The sequence below is a fragment of the Sceloporus undulatus genome, chromosome 9 (genome assembly GCF_019175285.1).
Source record: "Sceloporus undulatus isolate JIND9_A2432 ecotype Alabama chromosome 9, SceUnd_v1.1, whole genome shotgun sequence".
Taxonomy (NCBI): Eukaryota; Metazoa; Chordata; class Lepidosauria; order Squamata; family Phrynosomatidae; genus Sceloporus; species Sceloporus undulatus.
In genome coordinates, this window is record NC_056530.1 from 18,937,369 (window position 1) to 18,955,316 (window position 17,948).

At 43.5% G+C, this 17,948-nt stretch overlaps 2 protein-coding genes and 1 long non-coding RNA gene across 3 annotated transcripts; all 3 read left to right on the plus strand.

Annotated features, from left to right (window-relative positions):
* The first annotated feature begins 1,353 nt into the window (after window positions 1–1,353).
* Window positions 1,354–7,517, plus strand: LOC121915518 (myeloid cell surface antigen CD33-like). Its single transcript, XM_042439834.1, has 5 exons — window positions 1,354–1,390; window positions 3,402–3,827; window positions 6,345–6,644; window positions 7,331–7,471; window positions 7,510–7,517. Exons 1-5 carry the CDS (start codon window positions 1,354–1,356, stop codon window positions 7,515–7,517), a joined length of 912 nt encoding a protein of 303 aa, XP_042295768.1.
* A 3-nt stretch (window positions 7,518–7,520) lies between these two features.
* On the plus strand, window positions 7,521–12,008 carry LOC121915189. Its single transcript, XR_006100665.1, has 4 exons — window positions 7,521–7,642; window positions 8,870–8,968; window positions 10,386–10,483; window positions 11,807–12,008. It is a non-coding gene; the product is annotated as an uncharacterized LOC121915189 (long non-coding RNA).
* A 4,642-nt stretch (window positions 12,009–16,650) lies between these two features.
* LOC121915519 (C3a anaphylatoxin chemotactic receptor-like) lies at window positions 16,651–17,616 on the plus strand. Its single transcript, XM_042439836.1, has one exon. The coding sequence runs from the start codon at window positions 16,651–16,653 to the stop codon at window positions 17,614–17,616; it is 966 nt and encodes a 321-aa protein (XP_042295770.1).
* The last annotated feature ends 332 nt before the right edge of the window (window positions 17,617–17,948 follow it).

Below are 17,948 nucleotides of genomic sequence, written 5' to 3' on the forward strand. Positions count from 1 at the left end.
CAGAAGTACTAAGAAACCCTGTCAGTGAATTTCAATGATGCATAGTGGACACTGCCAAGAGTGTCCCGATGTGCATCAGGCAGTACCAATGCACATTAGAAGTCCCTATCTAGTGTCATGATGCAGAACAACACCGATGCAATTGGGGTTGATGTGCATCGGTTATGTTTGCATCGATCCTCCTGTTTTGCTTCAGTCACTTTGCTGGCTTCCCTACATGTTATCATAGCTACAACCCTTTACTGGATCTAGACATTATGGAACTGTTCAAACCTGCTTTCTGCAGATGTAAGTCTAGTTACAAAGGCTGCCACCACACTGCAGAATGAATGTAGTTTGATACTGCTTTAACTGTCATAGCTCCATGCTATGGAATCCTGGGATTTATAATTTCTTGTGGCACCAGAGTTCTCTGACTTTGTAAAAAAAAATGTTATTCAAGTTCATTATTTGGCAGTTGTACAAGGTTCTTGTGGGGAGCTGAGTGTTTTTCATATGTTGGAAGGCATCTAGGAGCACGATCGTTACCATTTATAGAGCTGAAGTCATTTTTGGAGGCGTTGGAGGTTGGGGGGAATTTAAGGGGCTGCACTGGTTATGCTGTGGAGTGACATGCAGTCTTTGGCCAACACTTTGCTCACCTTTTAGAATATTGCTGTAGAGTTTCTTTGTGATGGAAGAGAATATTCCAAAGGGTTAGAACCAGTTTAGAACATGTGAGAGACAGTGAGGTGAGTAAAGGCCTTGGATAGAAAAGGAGGCGATAGAAAATGAAACTGCTCTGCACTTTGTAGCCTCTCCTCTTAAAGTCTCTTATCAGTCGTTTAAAATTATGACTAAAACTCAGAACAGTGTTATAAATGTGTAAGCCCTTCCTTTTGTGTTAGGAAGCAAAGGCTTCCTATAGACTGATGGCAAACTCATTCTCCCAATGTTGATTGTTAGGTAGCCAAATGGCACAATCCACACACATCTCCTAAGATAAAGATTTGGGGGAACCTCACGATTTCCAGATTTTTTTTTAAATGTTAGTAGAAAACGCTTTGGCGAATACCTCTGGCCAAGAAAGACTGAGCAGGCTCAGAAACTGCAAAAACACAGAGAAATGGAATGGAGTCTTCTGAAAGATAATGGCTGGTACCGCCCCAAAAAGGTGGGCTGGAGGCGTCCAGTTTTCTTCTGGAGGGACGCCACAGCAGCCAAACTGTGCGGTGTCCCTCCGCAGTAAAAAGAACCCAGAAAAACTGGGTTCTTTTTAAGGTGCCTAGAGTATGTCACAAGCACGCCATTGGTGCACCGGTAGTGTAAGCGACATGCAGCGATATCTATATGCTGCACATCGCTTACGTCAAGATGACGGCCGTGACATACTATGGCTATGGACCGTGCAGTTGGTGCGCACTCCCTAACCCTAGACTGGACCCCGCTTCTTGGCCATAATACGTCTTTTTGGAGTGGGTCGTGGCAGATAGAGAAATCCAGTACCTCTGTTCTTCACTAAATGTTCTTCATCTGGGTTGTGCCAATACAGTCCTTTACTGAGTGGAGAGGACAGGGGACACACGTAGCCTCTGTGTTCCTGTGTCTGGTCACAAAGAGATTATGGCTTCCTTCTAGATCTCCCTGGGGGCCTTAGAGGATCCCCAGTAGATCAAAGAGGAAGACATCATCCTTGTGCATCTAGTTGCTGTTTGGCTGCCCACCATCCATTAATGGCAATGTAGTGAGCTAAAGAACAGAAGATAAAAAGCAAAGGAAGGGAGAGGAAGCAAAGTTACACCCGAGAAAGCTTCACGTTCCACCCACACAATGTAGGATCCTGACCATTCTTGTGGCTGACTGGATAACAGGCATTCTTAAACAAGTATTCTACTCTGTGAGGGCCAACATGGTTTAATGGTCTGAGTGTTGGGCTAAGACACTGAGAGGACAGGGTTCAAATCCCTGCTACGCCATGTTAATCCAGTGGTTGATCTTGGACAAGCCACACTCTCTCAGCCTCAGAGAATGGCAATGACAAACTTCCTCTGAAGAAGCTTGCCAAGAAAAACCTATGATAGTTTCATCTTAGGTTCACCATAAATTGGATACAACTTGAAGGCACACGACAACAAACAACAGTTCTAGTCTGTAACATTTTATTGCAGCTGAAATTCTCATGTCTTTCTCTTATAGTTCTCCTTCCATGGAATTATCTTTGCAGCTAAAAGAGGATGCAGAGACAAAAGAGCTCTCAGCCTGCAAATCTTTCCTCAAAGACAATAGTTTTCATGTCCTCTCTAAGAAGAGTTTTGGCCCTGATCCTTCTGCTTTGCATACGTAAGAGGGATATAAATGTCTTCACCTCATTTTCCAGTTTATCTGTGTCATCATGATCCTTTCTTCCCAGTGGCCAGGCTGGCTGTGGATTCTGGGAGTTGTGGCCCAAAAAGAGTGAATTTCCCAAACTCTGGCTCTTTTTAGGAATATTAAAAAGAATATCATGATAAGAAACATAAATCTCAGACGGTGAGGGGGTAAAAACAATGTTTTGCAGGCAGAAGTCCCAGATTAAATCCTCCACATTACCATTTTAAAAGGATGGCATAGCAGATAACAGATTCACCAACTGTCCTAATTTGGCAGGGATAGTCTTGATGAATCCTCTGTCTTCCCACTCTTTCTGATGCTTTTAAAATGTCCCAATTTTTTCTTTCCTTACCCCAGTACCACTCTTTGTTTTCAGCTTACTTCAACTTTTGCAAACTGAGTTCAAAGTGAAAAAATAGTTTGCACTCAATTGGCTCAACAAGGAGGAGAAGACAGAAGGAGGCAGAAGCTTGGCTTTCTCTGTAAATCCAGGCAGCAGCAAACTGCTATAACCTCTCCTGAGTTGTGTGTTCTTCCTCATTACTAACTTTTGTCACCTTGACCACAAACTGCTGTTGCTTGACCACCCATGTCCCAGTTTTCAACTGTGAAATGTTGGCGGGTATGAGTCTAAGAGGAAGGTTCTATAGATAGTTTTCAGGCATGGGTTGAAGCCATGTCAAAAGCATGGACATGGGCTGGCAGCCTAAACAAAGAAATTTGTCATGTACAATGTGTGGAAACTGGAGAACGCCTAAAGTTAGGCAGAGGACAAACGCTCCCACCTTGGCCTGTGTTTCTCAGATGAACGCTCATTTTCTCATCTGCTTAAATGCTCTGTCAAGATTAATGATGAGGCCTCTTTCTAGGAATTGCAAAATAACCCCCTCCATGACATAAGATAACTGTATATGTGATGGTGTCCATGAACCACAAAACCCATTTCCATAGCAGAAGTGGCGTACACACTACAGGGGGTAAATATTAAAATGGATTAAGTTAGACATCAGTGAAAGCCAGTTAAGTCTATCTCTTTTTTTCTCTCCAACTAGCAAGTTCGCCAAGACGATCACGTTATACAATCACAGTGCCTGACAACATCTCCGTACCACTTGGCCTCTGCGTTCATGTTCCCTGCCGATTTACCACTCCTGATAGATACAAGCGCAATGCTGCACCTATGTATGGCTATTGGTTTAGGATTGTCAGGAACCGATACTATTTGATGTGGATCAACATCTGGGCCATGGGTGAACTTATGGCCACCAATGATATACGGCAGAAGGCATCAGAGACCCACATGAAGTTAACTGGGAATCCAGCACAAGGCGACTGCTCCTTCAGCATCATTAATGCCGGGTCCCAAGACGGAGGGTGGTACTACTTTCTAATTGACAAAGGAGGAGGAGGGAAGTACAGGCACACATTCATATCTACTGGTAAAATAAAATATACTAAGCCTCAGGTTATCCTGACAGGTTGGTATATTCCTTTACCCCCACCCAATTATTTGGCTACTTTTTTCAAAGTTCTACATTAGAACTGGGGCCATGTATGGAAGGCACAACCCACGAGTTTATAGCATCTGCAAGTTATGGTACCACAACACACAACACACACACACACACACATTCAATTTAGAAGGGAATGCCCCAGCATTTTAAGTGAGGCCTGACCCTGCCAGCTTCGAGTGTGAGCTGCTCATGTTCGCTGTAGGAAATATTGGGATGCTATCCCCTAAAAAAGTACTTAGCCTCACTTCACTTCTCTTGCCATTGGATCATGTTGATTGGGAAAACTGAGCTTGGCTGCCCTCTACTAGTCAGTCTCAGCATTTCCTTCTGGTTATCAGAAATAAGTGTGCTATGTTTGAACTGCTAATTTAGGAGATTGTCGCACAGTTTAAAAAAACGACTTGCCACTGCCGAATTCAATTGGAATTTAGGATAGATCCGGATTTTATCACCTGCATTTTTGCCACTGATGCCACTGGGCGGGTGCATCCCGGGTAGCATCTGGCTAGAATCTGAGTTCAGCCAGCCTCTTTTCAAAGCCAGGAGCCAGCTGAACTCGGATTCTAACCGGATGTTACCCTGGCAGAGTCGGCAGCAAAAATGCATGCAATAAAATCTAGATGTATCCCAAATTGGAATTGAATTTGCCAGTGGTAAATCAGGTTTTTAAACTGAGCGATAAAGTCCTTAGAAAATTGGGCTCTGTACTTGACCTGTTCATTGGGAGTATATATTTCTTAACTCCAGGGGTGAATGGAAATGCTTCCCCTGTTTTCCCAAGAGCTCCCTATGCACCACTGTTATGCATTTGTAGGATTTCTGGATTGTTATCTGGATGCAGTGAAGGACTGGATGCAAGTGAATTCACTGAGGCTCCATCCAAAAAATATAGGAGTTCTGTTGATCCGTGAGAATAACAGTTTGGGGGTGGGAATCATAGCCTTTTCTGGATAGGGTTGTACTCTCTGAAAGATGAGGTTCATAGCTTTGGGTGCCCTTATTCTCCACAGTGCTCTTGTAAGGCCACGTGGCTTTAGTGACCAGCATTGCTTTTGGCCACCTTTGGCTGATGTACTAGCTGAGTCCTTTCTTCAGGAAGGCAGCTTGACCACAGTGGTTCATGTCTTAGTGACCTCTCACTGTAAGCCATTCTATGTGTGGCTGCCCTAGAAGTGTTCATAAGCTATAGCTAGTGAAAAATGCAGGAGCCAGACTGCTTCCTCTCTTCTGAGCCTGCCCCAAATTAAAGATCTTCCAAGGAGGCCTTGTTGCATGTGTCAACAACTCATGAGATTAGGTTGGGCTTTCTCTGTAGCAGCACCCTGATAATACAACTCACTCTTGAAGGACATTAGGCTTTGAGTGTCTGGAGACCAGCTAAAACTGCTGCTCCACATGGCCTTTAATGTTTGGAACTACTCTCTTTTAATTGTTTCCGAGATTACATTTTAGGATTGTTTTTAAACATGGCATTGTTTTTAAAGACCTTAAAGAGTATTTTAATGCTATTTTAATCTTTGTACTGTTTTAATTAGGTCTTTCATTAGTTTATTTTTGTACAACAGCTGGGAGAACTTGTGGGCTGAAAACCAATATAAAAATGCCATAGATAGATAGATAGATAGATGCTAAAAATGTCTACATGGATATTGCACCATCTCCACATACCCCCACAGCCGATTTGAAAGGCCTTTGGTAAGCTGGGAAGTAAACTGGACATTTAATGTATCATAAATATGTTTTCTTTTTAAATGGAGGGAGTAGGAGACCAATGCTGCTCCGCATCCAATGGCATTTGCCCTGCGGCATATATTTTGATTGATTTTTGGTTGTTTTGCATGCATCTTTATGCTTTGTAGTATTTCTTTTGCATACATTTGATGGCACTTATGACTTTGAGTTTCCGGTTTTGGTTTTTAGGTCCTTGCTATTTGCTTTGGTGCTGTTCCCTTCTAGGGTTTTTATTTGCGTAGTCAAGGTTTTTCTACTGGGCCTTAAATGTCTAAAGTCCTTCTAATGAGTTTTATTTCAAGGTCTTTCTGGTGGGTCTTCACTGTCCATTAAAAGTCCTTCCGGTTGGTTTTAACCATCAGTTCAAGGTCCTTCTAGTGGGTTTTAACTGTCCATCCAAAACCAAACCATCCAAAAATATTTTACACTATAACAAAGATAGCTCCGAACAATGTGTTATTGTTTGGTTGCCCAGCCCAAGCTACTGTGAGGGACAAAAGAACAAGACCTTATCACCCCTTCTGACACAATATCCTGAAATCCCCCTCCCCCAAAAAATGATGGCAGTAAAGAAAAAGTACCTTTTCTGTGCCTGATATCTGAATCCCCTGCTAGCCAAAGCCAGATGGGAATCTGGCGAGACTGGAAAAGACCAAGGGACAACAGGATTCGACCCAGATTTCATGTGACCTACTCAACAGTCTATGGGTTTTATTTTAATTCCTTTCCTGGGGTTCTCCTCTGGTTCAGATTTGCCGAAACCCAAGATCCAGCTCCCATCGGAGATAGTTTGGGGGAATCCAGCCACCTTCAGTTGTGTGACAACAAACATCTGCTCAAGGGACCATCCCCAATTTTTCTGGCCTGCTGACACAAGTAACGGCAGCATGACTCCGTGGACCAAAGCAGAGAGCAGCTGGGCCTGGACTGCTGGCATTGATACCACCTTCATACCCTCCCTAGATGATGAAGGGAGACTCCTTACCTGCCGCATCACATACCCTGAAATAGGAAAAACAGTTGAGAATACCATCTACCTCCAAATGGGCTGTGAGTAGCACTTTGAGCCTTATATATAGAGAGACTTTCTGTCCCTACTCTCTGAACTGTCTCCACTTTTGCTGGTGGTTACCCACTTCCTCTTCCAGGCAGGACACTTATTGCATGGCTGCGTTTCCATCCCAAATGTAAATGAACATGGGAATTTGGTTGTGCCTTTGGTTGCATGTTTGGCTACAGAGTCAGTTGTGTAGTGTTTGCATTCAACACAAGAGCGGTGTTGCGCAAACAGTGATGCAGAAGTGTATGCTAAATCAGAACATGAAGTTTTGTTTAAGCAGTTGGGTCAGTATGCTTCAGAAGGAGGAAAGGGACAAAAGATACCCTGATCTGGGATCTGAATTCATGTATAGTAAAGCTACATGGTCGCTGGTTGCATTTTTCCCCAAATTCTGGATCTGACTGTTCAGACTTGTTAGTAAATCATTTGTTAACCAATGTGATTAGTCAGACGTGTTACCAAATGGTTTCTATGGTCGTAAAGATGGTGACCACACTACAGGTAACGTCAGTGATTTCCAGACTAACAGCATTTCTTAGCCCCTCTACTATGTGACTAAGTATATGTAAGTATATATAAACTAAGTAAAGTTATGTAATGTAGAGCTTGTGGAATGGCAAGACAGGTTAATATCCTTGGATTGAGCACATTCACCTTGGCTTTTATCCTTTTCCAGACAAACCTCAGCCTATCAGCACCAGACCAGGTATGGACTGCTGGTATGTGGACCAAACCCTCTTTTGTCTCTGTTCCTTCTATTCCTGGCCCCCACCCAAGATCCAGTGGAACGTGGATGGAAAGAACTTGACCGAGGACAGCAGAGTGGAACACCTGAAGGTTTTTTCTTGGGGCAAGGGAAATGAGGCCATCAGTTCACTAAACTTGTCTCAAAACCTGGACAAAGTCAAGTGTTACCACATAACCTGCATTGCGACCAATCCCTTTGGACAGTGCAGCTTGGATATAATACCCCGGTCTATCAGAAAAGGTGAGAATCATCCAGGCCTCATCCTAAGCTCTTGCATATGCTCTATTGACATTTAAAAATCCCAATACAGACCTTAAAATCTAGGCCCTTAAAAAAAGTATAGCAGTTGTCTTTTTAAGTCAATAGTACCTAGACCAGGAGTAGACGAAGTTCAGCCAACAGGACACATGTGACCTCCCAGATACATCCAAAAACTCTCTGGGGGCAACTTTAACACATTCAGCCCCCAACCCCAAGCCATTTTACACCTAGGACATCCTTTAAAAATAAAAAAAGGATGTGAACAGAAAGTAACTTTTACATATTGCTTCCTGTTATTAAAAAAGGGGGGAGGCCTGTCCTGGCTGTCGCCAAAAACATGATCAAAAATGCATTCCATATCCTCTAGAGTGTATTCAGAGCTGGGATGTAAGGATACAGTGGGGGATGCAGCTCTCCAAGGAGTCCTAGGGGGCACCCCCTTGCCTCAAACAGTTGCCCAGCCCTGAATTAGACTTTTGCAAAGTGATCTTGACTACTAGAAATTGGCATGTGAGTGATTTCTCATCCACCACCACCACCCTTTCCCCTGCTGAGAATGACATATTCAATATTTGTATGTGAACAGAAAGTATAAAAATTGTCCTTTTGGGCCAGATTTGGAGAGGTACAGGATGAGACCAATCAGTGATGAGATATGTAAACCCTGGAAAATGCTTTTGTGTGTTAGGTAGATAGGGCATCCCTCTCTCTGGAGATCTAACATGAGATAGTTCTGTTGGCTGTTGGTGTACTTAGGTTGTGCACCCCCACCTCTGCTCAACCTGTACCTATGTTGCATTTGTATCCCACTTTCTCCTGTTGCATCTGTATCCCATTTTTCCTCTCATCAGCTGAAGGAAGCTCACATGCCCATCGCCCCTTGCCACCAGATTATCCTCAAAATAATTACCTTTTCAAGTAGGTTGAGACAGTGTGACTTGCCCAAGGTCAACCACTGAGCTTCATACTCCAATGGAGGAGCCTGAACTTGGATCTCCAATGCCCAGTCCAACACCAGACTTGCAGAATTTCTCCACAGGATGGTCCTGATGCACACCAATCACACAAATAACAGGGGCATGGTCTTTGGATATATTACCAGATGGGTGAAGCTAGTCCACATTGATCACAATTCCCTTTGGTGCACACTTTCGAAATATAGGAGCATATTCCCATCTTATTCTTTGACTTTAAATATGTTTTCAGTGTCTCAGTCCCGTTTGTCTGTCATGGAGATTATTGGGATTTCACTTGGGGTCATCATTATACTGCTAGGAGCTCTGGCCGTACTTCATTTCTTCTTTGGTGAGTAATTTGCTGTAGACTGGGATTCTGTTTTTTGTCTGGCTATAGGAGGGATGTATTGGGCGAGCCTCTGATTTCAGTTCACTTTTGGTAAGAATTTACCAATATTCACACGTTTCTTCAAATTTGAAATGAACTGGAACTTTAAAAAAAAAGTGAATAAATGAAGTGATGGATTCACCCAAGCCAGGGCCAGGAATCCATGCTCTTCATTTTTGAAAGTCTTATTATGAATCCATATATGCAAGGGATCATGTATCACTTTTGAGACTAACGGGCTGTATATACAGCCCCAAAGGGGCGGCCTTCAGCAGCCCCTTTCCTAGCCACATTGCCGAGGCCCTGATCCAGCCTTTCCACGGCAGGAAAAGGAGCTGCAAAAGTTGGAAAGGGTGTGATGGCCATGGCGATAGCTGGAAAGGAGCTGGAAAGGGTGCAATAGCTGCAGCCGCATGGCTATGCGTCACTCCTTCGGTGCTGCATTGTATGGATGGAGCACTGGAACAGCAGTGACACTGCATGCTGTGTGGAGCAGTGTGTGGCATCATAGCATCCTGGGGGGAAAGTCAGAGTGTGCGCCATGAGGACGTTACACCCCGACTCTGTCCCCATGCCGGCCCAAAGTGCCAGTCTGTATAGGGCCTGAGAGAAAGCCAGAATTTAGCAGCATTAACTTTTATAGACTTGAGTCTAATTCCTCAGATGCATGAAGAGAGTGAAGTGCTTAGAAGAGACCTTTATAACCAGGCTATGTGTGTGAACAGCAATAGAAATGCAAAACCTGTGGTTATGGTGAACTGGCCAAGAAAGCCCTCATGAGGCTGGGATGTTAACTAGTTTTATAATGTGTATAGTATGCCAGGAAACCATTGTTCCTGTATCTGGAGATTCGAATCTAAGATATCCTCTATTATGGGTGCTGGTGGCTTCCATTTCAGTGGGATAGTGAATCTGTTCCGGATTTCAGTCTGAATTTTAAACAAGCTATCTCTTATCTCTAAAATAGGGGACAGTATTGTTTCCATGATGTCACAGTGGTGGTAAGACAAGGCCATCTCCAAACAGTCTATGGTCTCAAAGTGTCCCTCCTTCCCTGCTGTTTTTGACCCCTCCAAAAATTGAATATTTTCAAATATTCTTTCCAATTCTACAGTTGTGTTGGCTTTTGTACATAGATTGGAAAAGGACACTATCTTGTTTTTCACTGAGGGCAGAAAAATGGACCGATAAGCAACCATTCCTTAAACTTAAGGATAAGTGACCAGCCTTTAATACTGTCCTCAGTGCCCCCAAGTTCATAAGACAGGACAAGATGCGAAAATAAAATGAAAGGATGGTGGTCATAGTAAGGAGAGTGCCTGAGCTCCATAATGCATGATTTCACTTTATTTCACATGCCTTGTTCTCTTTCCTCTAGTTACTCGCCGTCGAATTTATGTAGATGTTGCAGATTTCATGACAGATTCTACAGATATTTCCCCATCAGCACAAGAGCATAGTCCCCATTCAGCAAAAGTGAGTTGTTGACTGTGTGACACAAGTCTGATCTACAACGATGTGCTACTATTTATTTCATGTTAGCGTGAATTCTTTGCTCTTGTCATAATCAGAAGGAGATTATACATTATACAGAAGTTGAGCGTACATTTATTTATGTGTTTATTTTAAAAAATAATTAAAAACTATACAATTGTGCGTTTCTAATAAATGGGGTAAAAAGTCTTTCTCTCTCAAAGACAGAATTATGACACACTTTGTGGGCTTTAGCTTGTATGGTAGCATGACACATTTAACTACTAGAATCTGGGGAGGTAGATCCTAAAGTGTAAAGATACACAACTGAGCACTAAAGTTAGAATCATTCAAGCCATTGTATTCCTCATCACCGTGTGTAGATGTGAGAGTTGGACAGTGAAGAAAGCAAATAGGAAGAAAATAAATGCATATGAGGTGTGGAGATGTGAAGAAAGGTGCTAAGGATACTATGAATAGCCAAAAAGACCCCCCCAAAAAAAGTCCTTGAACATATCAGGCCTGATCTTTCCCTAGAGACCAAGATGATCAAATTGAGGATCTCATATGTGAAGTCGAAGGCTTTCATGACTGGCATCCATAGTTTTTTGTGCGTTTTTCGGGCTATGTGGCTATCTTCTAGAAGAGTTCATTCCTGATATATATATATATATATATATATATATATATATATACGTATATTCAACTCTCTTCCATGCCAGTACTCTCTGAAGATGCCAGCCACAAATGCTGGCACAATGTCAGGAATGAACTGAGGATCTCATACTTTGGCGACATCATGAGAAGGCATGACTCATAAGAGAAGACAACAATACAACAATGCTAGGAAAGGTAGAAGGCAGTAGAAAGAGAGATGGATAGACACAATCAAGGAGGTCATGGTCCTGAATTTGTAGGACCTCAACAGTACAGTGAAGGATAGAGGGTCTTGGAGATGTATCATTCATAGGGATGCCATGAATTGAGGCTGTTAACAACAAACTCATGACTGCAGCACTGTTGTTATGGCTGCCCCTGCAACCCACCTTAAACTCAAGGGAGTCACTCCATGAGAAGAAGGTCTGCAGAGTCAGTGAATAGGGCACTTCAGGATGGTGCCGCTAGTCCCTCTCCTGTCCTTGAACTGTGGTGGGATGAGCATAAGTTTCGCTTCATCACACCATGGCTTCTGGGCAGGAGTGGGGTTGCAGTTACATACTGTAGTTACAAGTGTGATGTTGGATCTCACCCTATTATTTTAATATCTTGCATTTGAGACTTATTCCAGATATAATTCTCAATTCTCTCTCTCTTCCCCCGACCCAGGATTCTCAACAGCAAAACCTTGAGTAGTTGAACCACCCAACATTGCTACAGAGTCCACATTCCCTAGTGACTGAGCTCACACCTTGGCCCTGATTCTCCTATTTCAGGATGGGAAGGAAGGAAGGAAGGAAGGAAGGAAGGAAGGAAGGAAGGAAGGAAGGTCCCTTCCCATTTGTCTCTGTAATGAAACCAGAAACTAGGATCCTTGCCCAAACAACTGCATCTATAAACTATACTACTTCCTTTAAAAGATAATTATATTTCTTATTTATATCTACCCAATAAAAATAATTACAATTATTATTTATATAGACCCAATTGATCGTGCTTGAGTGCTTATTTATTTATTAAATATCATACCTTTCTCCATATGTGGGGTCCATAGTGATTATCTGGAATCCTGTGTCCAGTTCTGGGCACTGCAATTCAAAAAGGATGTTGAGAAGCTGGAGCCCGTTCAGAGGAAAGCAACCAAAATGGTGAAGGGTCTGGAAACCATGCCTTACAAGGAGAGACTTAGGGAACTAGTTATGTTTAGCCTGGAGACAAGAAGGTTATGAGGTGATATGATAGCCCTTTTTATGTATTTGAAGAGGTGTCATATTGAGGAGGGAGCAAGCTTGTTTTCTGCTCCTCCAGAGAACAGGACCTGGAACAATGGATGTAAGCTCCAGGGAAAGAGATTCCACCTCAACATTAGGAGGAACTTCCTGAGAGTAAGGGCTGTTTGACAGTTGAACACACTCGCTCAGAGAGTAGTGGAGTCTCCTTCTTTGGAGGTCTTTAAGCAGAAGCTGGATGGCCATCTGTTGGGTATGCTTTAATTGAGATTTCCTGCATGGTAGAGAATTGGACCAGATGGTCCTTGTAGTCTCTTCCAACTCTTCTATGATTCTATGATCCTTCCCCGTCCCCACTGCAACACCCCTGCTACCACAAGCACCAACTTTCTTTCCAGTATTTGGAAGTCACTGAAGAAGGATGGTCTTTGATCCAAACACAGTTGTGCACTTCCTTTGTCAAAGGGAAGTGAGCAACAAGCTGTTGTAACCACAAATTACCACATGCCATTTGTTGCAGCATTGTGATTTTGCAAAATGAGCATGGGGCCGGGATTATGTGACACCTTTTTATTGAAATCAGGTTCCTTTGCTTTCCTCTTGCACACATTTTTACAACTCATTGGAAGAACAACTGTTCAAGACACCCGTAACTCGGAACCAGCCTACAGCATTACAGTGTGATACAGAAGGCATTCTGAAGCAGTGTGTGGTGAGCAACCTTATGTTCCAGGGATGCCACAGAGAGTCTGGAAGGGAGATTTGGGATTTGTCTGTATCTCTTCTCTGTGTTGCTTGGGTTCTATAATCGCAGCAGGTAACTGGGGAGGGACAAGGGACAATTGGTGCTGCAGAACTCCCTGCAAGCGCATACACAGTGCATACACAGTGCTTTATCACACTGTGGTGCATCACAATGCCACTTTTGCCTAGAAAGTGGTCAGGAAAATGTTTGAGGATGAAGGCAAATGGGTGCTGTTTTGATGTTTATTTTTTGGGGAGCATTGGGGGCTTTAGGGGGACTGCCATGAAGGGTGCAATATTCAGAAGAAGGCAATGGCAAACCACCTCTTGAGTATTACTTGTGAAAGAATATGAAATTCATGGGGACATCATAAGTCAAAAAGCAACTTGAATGTGCAGTCTTTCATTTCAGTCCAGCGCATAGCAATAGCAAAGATATCTTCAAGACTGTGCTTTCAGCAGAGCTAATTCTCCTGAAAGTTGAAGGTGTCACTTGAACACTTTAAAGACAATTAAGACAACATCTAGCAAACCTATTTACTAGCTTCTAGATGTCAAAATATTGATGCTAAACCACCTCTTCGAAGGTTTATGACCAGTCTTTTTCTGTAGTCCATTTTCCTAACCTAGCAGCTATTTAACTCTGCATATATGCCTGAAGCTGCAGTATTGTATTCCATCAGTGGAACTGTGGAAATGAGTTGCAAGTAAGTTATCTACAATCATACACAATGATAGCTTTATCATGCACCATCACACCTATTTGGTACAACTTTAGCTAGTATGGAAGCCTTAGTTTTGTAGGTTTGCGAGGTATTCTCTGCCAGACAGCTTTAATGCACTGGCTTTCTAGCAGAGAAATCTAAGTACCCCCACATTAACCTCCATCTCCCAGGATCCCATACTATGAAGCCATGACAGTTAAAGTGGTAAAAGTGTGATAATTCTGTACTGTGGATACACAGAGAGACTCCTTTCTCGCCTCTCTCCTCTTTTTTAAAATAGTACATTATAATATAGTCCTATCTGTACAGAAAGCAGGTATTTAAATTACTAAACATTGTGTGGCAGAAGTACTGTTGCTCATAGTACAGAACCTATTTGCTTCTGTACCATAATTTACCATTCTGGAGTCTGATCAAGTAGGTTTTCCAGGTTTTTGCATTGCTTTGAAATTCCACACAATGTGTTTGAAGTCACAGTGGGACAGTGAGGCAGGGAAGGGAAGATCATTTGTGTGTGTACAATCCGCAATGAAAGCATTATTTTATCCTAGTAACTCAGCTTTCCTTATCTTACATGATCAGGTAGGACTAGGGCAGTGATGGCGAACCTATGGCACGCGTGCCAGAGGTGGCACTCAGAGCCCTCTCTGTGGACACACATGCTATTGCCCTAGGACAGAGTTTTCCAGAGTTTCTTACTAGAAAGCCAGAGGGATGTGGCACTTTGCAATAAATAAGTGGGGTCCAGGTTGCAGTTTGGGCACTCGGTCTGTAAAAGGTTCTCCATCACTGGACTAGGGACTTCAAGACAGATCAGAGAATCAACTTCTTTGGGTTCTACTCAAGCTTTGGATGGAAAAAATGGAAGGCTGTACTCATATTTAGAGAAACATCAAGGTGTATCTTTCAAGGACCTTGCTGGCAGAAGCAGCTTTGGGAGATCAGATTTAAAGCCCTAGCCATATATATTAAAGTAGAAGAGTAGAGTCCATGAGAAACAGTAGGCCATGTTTGAGATGTTATTACGGGTGGCAGACAGGACACTAGAGATACCAATGGCTTGGTGCCATATTCCACAAAGCCCCTGGGAAGCCCACAATAGCTCCTGACTCAGCTTTGCTGATATGGTCCTTTTGAAGATTATGTGGAAGAATCAGTCCATTTAACACAGGGATGGGGAAAATACTGTTGGACTACAGCCCTAGTCAGCATTATTAATGGGATGTTATTAATGGATTAGTGGGTGATGGGAGATGAATCTCAACAGCAACTAGTGGCTCTACAGCCTGCATTCCTGTTTTTGTGGATGTGCTCCTTCCACTTTATCTTCAAAAGGAACATTTCAGCCAATGGACAATTTCTAGTGGCTTCATTGCGGAAGGCATGAGCTTGCGTCACTCTCTTTCCCTCCCTGCCATGCATAGAGGCATGTGGGGAGAACACTGTTCCACCACACAAGCATGGCCACTCAAGAGCCTATTTGAACCAGGTGCTCTGTGTTTGTGGAAGAGAGACTACCCTCTCAGCCACAACAAGGAAGTTGTGGTCTTTTCTGAGCTCATAGTTGCGGATGGTTTCTCAACCGCCTTCTCAGGACATCGGCTGCTCTAGGCATGGAAGCACTCATAGAGGAAAGGGCAGTCAAATCAGATGCCTAAAGAGAAATTCTGGTAAGATTATTTAAACATGAACTATGGGCCCGTACAGACAGGCCAAAATAAATCTGCTTCGGGTCACTTTGGGGGTATGCTGTTTAAATGACACATGCATCTTAAGAGGCCAGAAGCTGTGCCAAAGCTGTGCTCTAGTCCTTAAGACTGGAGCATGGCTTTGGCGTGGCTTTTGGCCTCTTAGGATGCATGCATCATTTAAACAGCAAACCTCCAAAGTGACCCAAAGCAGATTTATTTTGGCCTGTTTGTACAGGCCCAAAGACTTGGGAAACATCTCAAGATATCTGATGGTGTCAGATCCTGTTAAATGGGGAGGCCTATCTTCTACATAGTCTACTTAGTTAGTATAACTTAGTATATATGTCTATCCTCAAGTAAGTAGTGTTTCCTGATCTGACCCCACCTCCAACCTATTTTACTGTGCAGCAGACATACAGAGATACAAGTCTCCATTCTGTTGGCAACTGGGGCATGGTTAGATTATTTTTCCGTCCCCCTTCTGCCCGTCAATAAAAGTACAATAAAGAACTGTGAAGGGCCCATACTTTTGGTGGTCACAGCCTCACTGGCTGGCAGGAGGAGCTGGAAATGCCATCCACCTGTGCCCCAGTCACCAGCAGGATGGATCCTCCTGTCTCCATGCTGCTGTTGCCTAGTAAAGTAAATTTTGGAGGAAAGTTACAATTGTGGCAATAATGCCATGATCATGAATAAATAGGAGCCATATATATCCACTTTGGATGTGTCTATAAGTCTGATTCTGAATTCTGGCCTGAGTTTTTAGAGATAGGGACCATATCCTCTAAACTTCCGTTTAGAACTGAGTTCTTTGACTTTGAGACTGGAGCAGAAGTGGCATAACCCACAATGAGGAATGTTGGAAGTTGCCAGTTGAAATCCTACATTGCCCAACATAGTCTAACAGTTCCACAGGTAGAACTCTGCTATGGCTCCCCATTCACCATCCCCAGGACCCACTGTGATATCTCCCCTGAATGGCAATTCTGTGGCTCACATGGAGACCAGGGATTAGAGTAGAATCTGGCTCTGCCTCATAGTCAGATACAGACCAATGGCATTGTCCACTAAAGTCGTGAGAAAAATGAATACTAAACTTATCTGGGTTCCTCTTTGCAGATACAATGAATGCCTCATGCAGTCACCTCAATACTACTGCTGTGGAAGATGCTATGCGTCACATTGCCATAGTAACCAACGTGATCATCCTAGTTCTGGGTGTCTCTGGCAATGGGCTGGTGATGTGGGTCATCACCATGCGGGAGAAGCGGAAAACCTTCACCTCCATCTGCTATTTCAACCTAGCTGTAGCTGACTTCCTCTTCTCTTTTGGCCGTATCCCTGCCCTGGTACAAGAAATCATGTACTCCTGCTGGCCCTTTGGCCTTGTCTTGTGCAAGCTTCATGCTTTCACCCGTTACCTCACTGTCTTTGCCAGCGTCTTCATCCTCACTGTCATCAGCGTCAACCGGTGCTTGTTGATAGCACGACCTGTATGGGCCAGAAACCACCGAGGGCCTCACTGTCAAGCCCTGATGTGCATTGGAGCATGGGTCCTAGCTTTGGCCTTCAGCATTCCCTATCTGGTAGTCCGCCATACTGAAGTAATAAATGGAGGCACCTACTGTGTCTATCAGAAAATGTTGAAGAAATCCACAGACCTGCCCCTGAGACTGAGCAGATTTTTTGGTGGCTTCCTTGTACCTTTCATTGTCATTTGTTCAGCCTACCTGGTTCTGGTTTTCAAGCTTCGTGGGCGGCACTGGGAGGGCTCCCACCGAACCTTTGCTCTGGTGGCCATCATAGTGGTGCTCTTCTTCATCTCTTGGCTGCCTCACCACATCTTTGTCTTCCTCAGCACCATATCAAGCACAAAAGAGGAATGGGGGATCTGGCTCAAGCTGGCAAATGCTCTGGCATACCTCCACAGCTGTGTCAACCCTGTGCTATACTGTTTTGTGGGTTATATCCGGATCAGGGGTCTTCGTCGCCAGACCTCCTTCTTGGGGCTCTTCCGGAAGGCACTAACTGAAGAGGATGAAGGGTCTGTTGGGGCAGAAGTATCACGGAGTCTTAATCAAAAGACCTAAGGCCCAAGGGAAGGTGGACTTACAATTTCACAGGAAAAGCCTAGTCCTGGCTACTCTCTACATGTTCAGTAAACATAGAAGCTGCGAGGCTTGTAGAAAGAAAATTGTTTTCTGAATTCAACCAGATTGCTATGGTTTTCACTGGCAGAGTTGCAGGTGTGGGGCAGATTCACACCTGCTATTTGCTGGATCAGGAATCTTTTGGGTTAACAAAATGCACATTGAACTGAGAAATTTATCACACAAGGCTAGTACAGTTACAGTAGGATAACAACAACTTTGGAAGGTACTTATCACCCAATGTAGTGTCTCTCTTGTTTCTCTTCTTTACA

Coding starts and splice junctions, on each gene's coding strand:
- LOC121915518 (XM_042439834.1), top strand. CDS start 1,354: ATGACGGCCGTGACATACTATGGCTATGGACCGTGCA. Junction 1,391..3,401: donor CTATGGCTATGGACCGTGCA/GTTGGTGCGCAC, acceptor CTCTCCAACTAG/CAAGTTCGCCAAGACGATCA. Junction 6,645..7,330: donor CATCTACCTCCAAATGGGCT/GTGAGTAGCACT, acceptor ATCCTTTTCCAG/ACAAACCTCAGCCTATCAGC.
- LOC121915519 (XM_042439836.1), top strand. CDS start 16,651: ATGAATGCCTCATGCAGTCACCTCAATACTACTGCTGTGGAAGATGCT.